General features: G+C 38.3%; 1 protein-coding gene across 3 annotated transcripts in view; it reads right to left on the bottom strand.

Moving 5' to 3' along the window:
- LOC126531048 (polyamine-transporting ATPase 13A3-like) overlaps positions 1–10,506 on the bottom strand; it is a 41,944-nt gene extending 31,438 nt beyond the window's left edge. The window contains exons 1-9 of one of the 3 annotated variants that reach the window (XM_050178426.3): positions 10,310–10,506; positions 9,411–9,544; positions 8,134–8,301; positions 7,557–7,696; positions 4,625–4,769; positions 3,967–4,101; positions 3,493–3,559; positions 2,825–2,953; positions 810–959 (exon numbers count right to left, since the gene is read on the bottom strand). In XM_050178426.3, coding sequence (XP_050034383.1) covers positions 810–959; positions 2,825–2,953; positions 3,493–3,559; positions 3,967–4,101; positions 4,625–4,769; positions 7,557–7,696; positions 8,134–8,301; positions 9,411–9,461 — 985 coding nt within the window. In that variant the 5' untranslated portion in view covers positions 9,462–9,544; positions 10,310–10,506. Of the gene's footprint in view, positions 1–809; positions 960–2,824; positions 2,954–3,492; positions 3,560–3,966; positions 4,102–4,624; positions 4,770–7,556; positions 7,697–8,133; positions 8,302–9,410; positions 10,289–10,309 lie in introns of those variants that run through there. The other 2 variants (XM_055070922.2, XM_055070921.2) reach the window with 2 other exon arrangements.
- Positions 10,507–10,658: the final 152 nt, after the last annotated feature.

Below are 10,658 nucleotides of genomic sequence, written 5' to 3' on the forward strand. Positions count from 1 at the left end.
TGACAGCGATAGCAATGTTTAGCATTGCACTTCAACTCCTCAGACGGTGTTCAAACAATATGCAGATGTGACATATGTTGGCATGGTGCAGCATGCAAAGCAGCTGCTGCTGGGCAGAAGGAAGAGCACCCTCGCAGCTAGCTACCAGGTGTCTCACCACTCTAGCGGGATGAGGAGTTCTGCCCAGTGGAGGCTAGGCCTTACACCTCGATGGTCCAGACAATGAGACCATGCCCAGTAAAATTTTGGACAACATTAGTTTGATGTTTGTCTGTGTGGCTCAGACCAGTGAATACACACAGCTCAGCAGGAACATTAGTGTGTGTGTGTGTGCACAATGCTCGTGCCGGCTGTGGAAGCCAGAAAACTGTCCCGGCTCCGTTACCAAGTCAATTGAAGGGAGCATTGATGGTGCATCCACTCACTTCGTTGTATTTGCAGCCAAACACACTTCGCATCTCTGAAGATCCTGTAAACCTTCATGCGTGAGCCACACATGCGCCATCAATAGCTGGACAGCATGACAGCAGCATCGACAGCGTGAATGCGCCTTGAACATACATATAGGTACTATCACATTAAACATTAATTAATCGCTGCTAATCAATTAGCAAGAACAAAACACATACTGGAGGCTTCTTTAGGAGGCTGCTAACATACAGGTAGCTTCATCAGCCCAAGGGAGTTTGCTTCATTCTTTAAGCTTGCTCTGAACTAGCTGTGCATTTGTGGCTTAGAAATAAAAATTATTTGTTCACAGCTCTTTTTATTTGTTTAAGAACTGTGGCATTTATAACAAAGTTCCATACCTGTCCTGTAGACAACGGCTTTCACTTGGCTATTAGTACTTCTTGAGTGAAGTATATTTGTTCCACAGAAGAGTGTGTTCCTTTTGTTTGCAGTGCATGTGTACCCTTCTCCTGCACACACAGGAACCTTTGTGATAGGGCAGCTTTCACCTACACCAAACAAACAGTGGAATATAACCTCTTTTGCAGTCAAAAATATGGTGCAAACGTATGCACTTTGCAATATCTTCTTGAACAAGATAGCACGAAGAAGATAGCTCCTTGCCTGTACTACTACCTCGTGACATTATAACCATCAAGAGGTAGGTAGTATAGGCAAGGAAACTTATCCTTTCATTGTACACATTGCGGTTGTATTTCATTGTATGAAAAGTACTCCATTAGAGGTAAAGCGAAGGAATAACCTACTAGAGAGTTAATTGAAGCTGATATGATACAACAAGTAACAGAGCAATGTGTCAGCATCTCTTCCGTTTCCTCCATTTCCATTTCCTCTATCCCGTACAACACGTGCTTATAAGTATGTGAATTTTACGCCAATAAAGCAGTCAAAGTCAGTACCCCGTGTGTCTCATTTCTGCAGTTGTTCCTTGTCTATAATGCACTGTGATTTACCTATACTTATGCAAGACCATATTGCTCAGATTTTCATTTTAGTGAAGTATATTTCAACAAAGAGTTCAGGCTGCCACTTTCTTGGGGTGCTAATTTAAAAGTTAGCTAAAAGTCTCGTGTAATGCACAGTACTAAGGCCAAGTTGCAAAATGTCAAGAAGTTACGGCATATGAATGTCTGGCTACCATCCTCCCTCCAAACTCTAAGAAAGTTCTTTCTGATGAAGTGCTCTCTGACACACCTCATCCCGTTTTTCTTACTTTTCTTAAAAATATAGGTTGCCTCGCTAATTTCCCTCATCATCTGGTCCCCATGTCGGAGCAAAACCAATGTGCACTCAAACTCTGACATATCAAACACCCGCAATCTCGGCAATGTATCGCCAAGTGGGATGAACCAGGCCCCTTTATTGCATCAAGGTGCTTCTAAACCCACTCTCTGGTTAGCCTACATTGTTAAGTCTGCTAATCTGTTCCAAGATGCTTTCACTCATTATATGCACAGAAGATTTGGCCATGGCTGATTGCAAGTTTACCTCGATACTATTCTTCACAATGTACAAGTGCACCTACAATTAGACATGCTCTGGTACTCCATGATAAACTTAAATGCACATATTTGTACTTGCAACATTATATTATGCATTTATACAGAGCCATATAAACTACTGCTTCACATCAAGGAGTCATACATACTCCTTTCAGCTCTCCCCATCGATTAAACACCAGAAAAAAAGTTGGTAGCATAATTAGTAATTTCATGCTATGGCTGTCACCTTCTTACCCCATTCTTGTTGACCTTAATATCTGGCCTTCGTTTAGCTTTTACTTTTAATACAGGCATTATGTTCCTTAAATTATTCAACATGTTCTCGCACTAGACATATTCTCACAACATGAGCTCTCTGCTTCCAATTCTACTTGCTTCGGCACCCATCGTAACTTTCTCTTGTCTAGTACACATACTAATTATGGCAGATCCACTTTGCTTTCTTTCCTCAATGTCATTTTGGGTTAGTTTGAACACGCATATGAAATCTGTAACTTTCGTACACTCCCCCCTCTTCCCCCCCCCCCCTCTGCCCCCAATATAATAGAAACTTAAAACATTTTCTTTTCTTTAAACTTAACTAATCCTGTCCACCCTGTGAACATTACCTTGTGTTGCCTTATACTAAATTGTTGTATATTGATGTAGTTATACATGCATTTCTAAAAATTTAACCTCTCTTTCATTTTCTTTGTTTTTTACTTTCTACTTTTCATTAATTTACTTCAATGGAGGTCCTGCCAATGGTGATATAGCCTTGGGACCTCCTTCTGTATGTCCACAATTGTACTATTTCTATGATGTGCAATAAATTTGAATTTAAATTTGAACGGACAAATATTTGTGTCTACCTGTCAGCATGCTCTCGTTGACAATACAGTCACCGTTGATAAGGACAGCATCACACACCATGGTGTGATGTTTCTCTGGGAGTATGATCACATCACCAGGTACAAGTTCCTTGGAGGAGAGGGTCACTTCTGCACACAAATCATGCACACGTGGAATGCACAACATATTTTTCAGCACTGATGTTACCATGGAGAATCCTAACAAAAGTGCAACTAGTAAAAATAAACATTGACAGCATGACAACAGCCGTATTATACATTGCTGATCTCCACACAGAGCAGACAGTATGTACTAAAGTTATGGGTGATGCAATTCAGCATTCATTAATTCTGAACACCTGTCTGCTCTGAACACTTTAGAAGCCTTGCATTCAAGGTCCATGTACAAAGGACAAACATGCACTACTGATTTCTTGCTATTTCAAGCATATCAGTCACTTTTTGTCTCAATTTAGCAACTGCACTATGTGAAAAACAGAGTATGATGTACTCCTTGTGATTATGCATCCCATTATAGAATAGCTAGAATGTGATTGTGACATCCCTGTCATCGCATAGTGCTAGTAGGTTTCGCTCAATCATGCCTTGTGCATCATGAGCTTTCGTGAGTAATACCTCTGCACTTGTTTACTGTAATAACCTGCATATGAGGCAACATTCATGCTTACCAGTCTCATCTCGCAACACAGTCACCTTTGATTCTGTGTGAATGGCTTCTCTCAGTGCCCTTGTTTGCTGAAAGATCACATTTACAGTATGTGGGTGGGAGGTTTCAACATTCATCAGCCAATTTTTAAGGTACAATTCATTATATTGGTTTGGGTGCCTCGAGATTACAACTCAAGCCATTTGAAATTTCCTGATCGTGATTTCAAACTCAAACCACAAGCCATGAACCGTGGTACTTGTTCCCAGGCAATTGAAAATGCACTTTTCACTATTATAGCACAGGCAATTCACGTAGTCATCAAATACAGAAGAGCACCAGATCTACAAAATTTCCAAGTAATAAATTTAAAAAAACATTACTACATGAAAGTTAAAATAATAAAGGCAATAAAATACCAAATTACACGTTTTGGCCGTTATCAAGGAATGAACAAACCATGAGGCATGACAGTAATGACAGGAAAGAAGCCTACCTTTCTAGTTTGCCAGACTGATACGCTGACTGATATAATGGACAGCAAGATGACGCAAACAGCAAACTGGTAATACAGCTGAACCATCCACACAATAACAATGAACACTTGATACATGTAAAATGGGCTGAAGACCTAGAGGGAGGGAAAGGCCATGCTTAAAAAAATTTGAAGCTAAGACATAACATTTAGTACAGTGACCTTGAGTTAGAAATCATCAACAGATTAGTGCAGTGTACAGTTTGGTCATGAATTATTAAATCAGCATCATTCATTGTCACTGGTGGAAGCTGTCCATTCTTTGAAATCAATCAATCAATCAATCAATCAATCAATCAATTTTTTTCCTAACAATTTTAGTACATTTACCAAACAACTAACCATGAACAACCAGGTACAGTGAAAAGTACGGTCACAAGTAAGCTGTATGGTTCCATATAAGATTTGTACGTGATCCATATAAGCACTAGCATGCAGGTGATTTTCAGGCAAGGAGATATTGCCACAAGAAGTTAGCTTTTGCTTCTATCATTTCTTTTTAAATGTTATACAAACTCTCTACAGTCATACAACAGTCCCACAATGTACAACTACACATTACTACATTCTATTTGTTACTTGCAGATTCTGTTAACCAGTATCAAATTTTCATCCACACCTCATTTATTACGAGCTTGTAAACAGGTGTCATTTCTATGCACAGAGAGTTTTCGCCAAACAGGACTTGCTGGTAGTCAACGTCTGAGCCTGACAGACCGGATGACATTGCGAGCAAATCTTGACAACTGTCAACTTCAAGCCCACTGGAAGACAGGAAGAATAAAATTAATGAATTGAAGTATACAAAGCATCACAGAAACTGTGAGACACCATACCACATTACATTGGTCTATGGCTCACATATGTAAAGAACTGTGCCATAAATGGGATACACCAGCCAGCTTACACCTTTCAGCCAGATTAACAAGCATTGTTGATGTGAAGGCAAAGGAGTTAACAAAGAGAAACCCATGCAAACAAACTGTATTTGTCTGAATACATAACGCTCGCCTAAATAACTATACTTTTAATCTTTTTCAATGCTGAACAAGAGATGTACCCTGAAGTCTATCTCCAAGTTAAGGTAACATCACACAAAGCCCAAAACACCCTTTTATTTAACACTGGCAAATAAAATCAGGGATCGCATACTAAGTAAAACACATCGTTAAGCACTTTTCAGATAACAGTATCATTCAAAGCACTTCATCTTACAGGCCAGGCTTTGACAAAAGCAAATTCATCAAGCTCAACATTCATCATTACTAGCTGTACTATAGCATCATCAACAACCACTAGGTTGTGTCATGGAGGCTAATCTTCACTATATAACTCTGCATGACTACAGGCCTGCTTTAAACTGTGTGCAAGAAATATAGCATTTAAAGGAAGCCTAAATGCAAGCCATTCAACTTGGCACTGAAAGAATGCTTTACAAGGTATTCTAATGATCTGTCACATCTTATACAGGAGGCAAAATTTCAATACTGCAACTGCCAGTTCTTTCTAGCAGGCAATAATATTGGTAGACAGTGGCATACTATGAACTCCTTCCTGAACAGAATCGCATCAGCTAGCAGAATGAAATACGCTATAATGGAGATTTATTCATGGGTGAAGGTAACGCTATGCGTGCATTTAGTGATTTTTTATTGTGTGCTTCGCACATGCCAGAACCACCCACTTTTGTTATTCTTAGTTCTGTGCCACAATCTTGTTTTCAGCTTCCTACTACACATGCTGAAGTAACAACTACTTTATTTTACATTTGCATCATGCATGCTTCATATCATGCAGTCATATCAAAGAAGTGGTAGATTCCATAGTTGAACCCCTCACACATGTCATTAACCTGATTTTGATGACAAGATGTTTTTTTGTGCGAACAAAAATGAAGCAAAATAGTTCCAGTGTTAAAGAATGTGACAGGACTCTAATAAGCAATTTAGGCCTATCTCTATTCTCCTTTTTGGTCTGAAAAAAAAAAAATATATATATATAAATAAAAATAAATAAAGCTAGGTATCATAGCTATCTCTATAAATTAAACTTATTATTGCCAAGACAGCTTGGCTTTCGCACTGATTATTTACTAATCTAGCTCTAGTTGTATTGACCGACAAGTTTAAATGAGAAATTTACTGTCATAGACTTGTTGGATCTGTTCTTATTGATTTTATGAAAGTAATTAGGTTTAATCAGCCATAATATTCTACTTAGCTTGCGTCCTATGGAGTAACTGGTCTGAATTAACATTATTTAGAAGCTCTACTTAACTGACCATGCAAAAACAATTAGTATATCTGGTACCCTATCTGACACAAGGAAAGTTAACATTTATGTTCCACAAGTTTCAAATTAGGCGTCCACCCTGCTTTTCTTGCTGTACATTAATGATTTACTTGACTGCCTAACACCTGCAACTGTATGTAGTTGACGCCACTGTTTTTTGCTAACATGAGAAAATTCAGACATTGACTGACCAACTTAAGTGCGATATTTGTAACATTGCTAATTGATGTTATAAAAACAGATTAATTATTAATCCCCCCCCAAAAAAAACAAAACAAAAAAGAATGATTTTTCAGCTCACCAGTCAATCCTATCATTGATATTTATGTATTATGCATTAGTAATAATATAATCTCCCCAAGTAATCAAAATACATTCTTAGGTGTAGAACTAGACAGTCTTAAAATTTAATATCCATGTAAATTCAATACAGAGAAAGTGTTACTTTGGCGTAAGGGTACTCTTGAAGGAATGCTAATATTTTCATATATGTACGCTGATTACTTTATGCTACAGTCGTTCACAGTCATATCACTTAGTGCATGGCATCATAGAGTTTAACGTCTGCCTCCCATATTACGCCGCTCCAGCAATTCAAAATCAAATGCTCAGTATCATCACTGCTCAATATCATGCCAATTAATGCTCTGTGCCAGAATGAAAGTTTTTAGAAGCCAACATAGTACAAGTGGAGGCTTTCACTAAATGGTAAAAAAAAAAGCTTACTTTCTTGCACATGGCTTTTTATATTTTAGTTCTTGACAGCAATGTGTATAGGCTTAGTTTTTGCAGATTCTCACATCTAAGCTATGCCTGCAACATTATAATGATTTATAACACTCCACATGAATTTTCCTGCCTTGTTTGTTTAGAAGGTTAATTATGTTAGTTTTTATGAGCAAAGTAACCACGGCCACAATTCTTAAACAAAAAGTGGGGTCAAAATCAGAAGATAGTAGAGATGTTATCGAGATAATATACTCTCAGAGCTCATGTAAAAACCCACACTTTTCTCAATACTTAGAAACTGTGATGGGGAACACAAGATTATTTTCTCTGGTGATGATAAGTGAATGAAAAGTTATTTTCTTTTGGTAGAACTATCAGAAGTATATCCTGCACTCTGGTTCACTCTGCACTCTGGACACGTGAACAAGCTGTGTTCATCCCTGTGTGCTCAAAGGAGAACACAAGAATGAACACAGCATCTAAAATGCACAGAGATATCATGCAGAAGCGATCCACAAGGCCCATCATACTCAAGCTTCACGAAGCGCTGAAGGTCTGTTTTCCAGATGTACTTGATGCGCTTGTTGTGAAAGAAGCAGTAATTGCAACCATCTTTCAGTGGTCTGTTGCTTTGGAAAACTGTTTCAATGAACTCTTGAGAATACTTGTCCTGCAAGATTGGTTGTACATAAATCATGAGAAATTTACTAAAAATAAACAATTATAAGTTATCTTGCAGAATACAGCAAGAGAGAAATACTATCCAAAGCTTCTCACCACACAACAGTGCAATTTCACAAATGTTTGTAAGAAATCCTCATATCATGCAATAAAACAGATTGTGAAATCTTTTAACATTCCTAGGTACAATTTAAAGACAGCTTTAATGTTGTCAGAAAGCTGAACTGAAATCCTACGTGCAGAAAAGAATGTGTTAAAAGCACTACTAAACACCGGAACAATATTAAATCTTTTTTCACATTCATTTGTTCCTTTTGTGTGCATTTATATAGAAAGATACAGGAAGCTTTTAATGCAGCATGTCACTGTTGTGGTGCATTACCAAGTCATCCAAGACCACACTACCCAAATGAATGCCAGTCTTACTTTCAGCAGCACCTTCTGTGCCTCATCAGGATGACACAATACATGTGTGAGCTTGAGCAAAATACTTCTTTTCCAGGAGATGAGCATTAGGGGAATACCGGCGGCAAGAATGATCACAGTCCAGCCAGCAAGAGCCTTCCTCAGAGACCATTTATAGCCTTCTAATGTCTGGAGCAAAGAAAAAAGAAACCACTGACATTATTTTTTAGCTAACATGTTGGTTAAATAATGAAAAACAAGGCAAATTCAATTGCACAATCTTAATATCTTCAGACTCCAAAAACTTCAAGCTAGTAAGTGGCATATGTAAGCTGTATATTGACACAAATAATCATGTTTACTAGATCCTGTTACACATGCACTCGCATTCACAAAAGATCTCAACCTAAGTAGAAATAGAACTCTAAATGCCAACTATTTCACAAGTGTGGAATTTTACTAGCCGTACCGTATGTGGGAGGGAAAACAGGTGATTACAAAAGAATGAGATTAATTAGACATGAGGTAAAAATGAAAATTAAGTGCTTTTTCCTAGGATGATATGCTGGTTGCTGCAATGATGATTGCAAACTCACACAATAGAGTACAGTAAAAAGTCGGAGAGGCAGAGTGAGGTGCACAGGAAAGTAGCACTAACTCCTTTATTAATGGAATGTGCGTATTTGCATATTAGTGTATCATTTATTAACCTTTTATTCTGAAGCAGACTCGATTGGTTTTGCAACTCTTTTTTCACAGTAACACCTGCAGCAACCTATCTGCTTCGTTAACAACGGACAGAATACACTGTTTAACTTAGGTGTCTATGGTTGTGATGGCCAAAAAATTTTGATGAAGGATCAATTTTCAAAGCTCTATTAAAAAGGAAGTCTTCAATGTCTGAAAACACCTGAACATTTTGCTGTTGCATAAACAAAGTATGCAAACAAAAAGTGTTAACAAGAAGTGCAACCAATTATAGCTTACAACGTACTACCAGCTTTATCAAACATGTTCAGACTAAAACAAAAGGTAAAAACTTCTAGTTATACATATGCCAGCATAATGCACAAAATATTCTGCAGTCACCACAAAGCTTACACACATGACAAACACTAAATGCACCCATTAGCAAAATGTACAAACCACCTGGGAATATGCAACTTTCCCAGACACTTCATTAAGTGAGACTATTAGCCAGAAATAAAATTCTGCATGAAGCCTTTGATTAGAATGAATGAATGAGACATGACACATCTAGTAAGGAAATAATATAAAAACATAAAAAGCAAGCTCACCATTTCATCATCGTAGCCCATGTTAATCTTGTAAGCACTGACTTTGCCCATGGTAGTGTTTTGGTGAGCACCGGAGCACTACACTTAGCCTCCTTTTCCAGGCAAACAGTCTTTCCGAATGGCAGCAGTCGACGCTTGAGGGCAGTGAATAGGGTTCAAGAAAGCAAGCATAAGTGGCCTCATAGAATGAAGTGAAGCCACTATAGAGCCAGCAACGTGTTCTTTGTGCCTCGCTTAACAACTTTTCCTTCCCTACTTCTTCCTACCCTCCTCTGATTCTTGTCTACATTTTCACAAAGGCTACCCAATAACATATAAACCTGCAGAAAACAAAAAACTAAGAGGCAACTTGCCTAGATATCAGGCAACATTTAAATGGCCAACACACACTTAAAAAAATTTTTTAAGTATCCCCTTTAACAGCAGTCTTTCCTCTGATGGTTCCAACCTTCTGCTGTTCAATCATGCATTTATTTGCATTGGTGCTAAAATATTACAATATGGTTTGCAGTAGCGGCTTTTTTGCATAATGACCAACTCATCAAGAATGCTTGCAAAAAGTGCTATGAAACATAATTCAAGATTACTACACTGACCAGCGCTGCACTACGTGCTTCAGTGACAGTATTGTGAATGAGATGTTTTTTCCTCATTTAGATATTTGCTGAAGTCTGCATCACAGCAGAGGCTATGAATGACCATGAGCTCCTCAAGGAACTCCCAAGTTCTCTGTGCCTTACTCATCCTACTGACAAGGAATTTCTGACTCCAAATGCATTTAACAAGGAAAGCAACAAACAAACAGTTCATGAAATATCTGCTTCTAATCACTCCATGGCTTTTTTATAAAGCACTCGTTTACTGTACAAGCTCAGTGATTAGCAGCATTAGCAGCTTACTTGGTTAGTCTATGATGTGTACATTGTTCCAGTTTGCTGCTGTCCAAGAGCATGCACGCTGTACTGCCTTACTGCCACACATTGCAAGCGGCGCCGCCCAAGCACTTATCTGGTTGTAATCTTGGCAAGCATTCTTATCTCCCAAGCTTGTACATTCAGGTTGCCTCTTAGCACATTCTTTCCTTGAGAGCAAGAGATAAGAACGCGGTCAATCATAGAACCTGAGCGCTACAAGAAAACTGCGGGTGAGAGGAAACTACTTGCACCCACATTCGTCATATGGTGTAACCATTACTAAACTAGTCATGCTAAACAATATTTGAGTATAGCTTACCCATTCTGGTTTGTC

This window comes from Dermacentor andersoni, chromosome 5 (genome assembly GCF_023375885.2).
Source record: "Dermacentor andersoni chromosome 5, qqDerAnde1_hic_scaffold, whole genome shotgun sequence".
In the NCBI taxonomy this organism is placed as follows: domain Eukaryota; kingdom Metazoa; phylum Arthropoda; class Arachnida; order Ixodida; family Ixodidae; genus Dermacentor; species Dermacentor andersoni.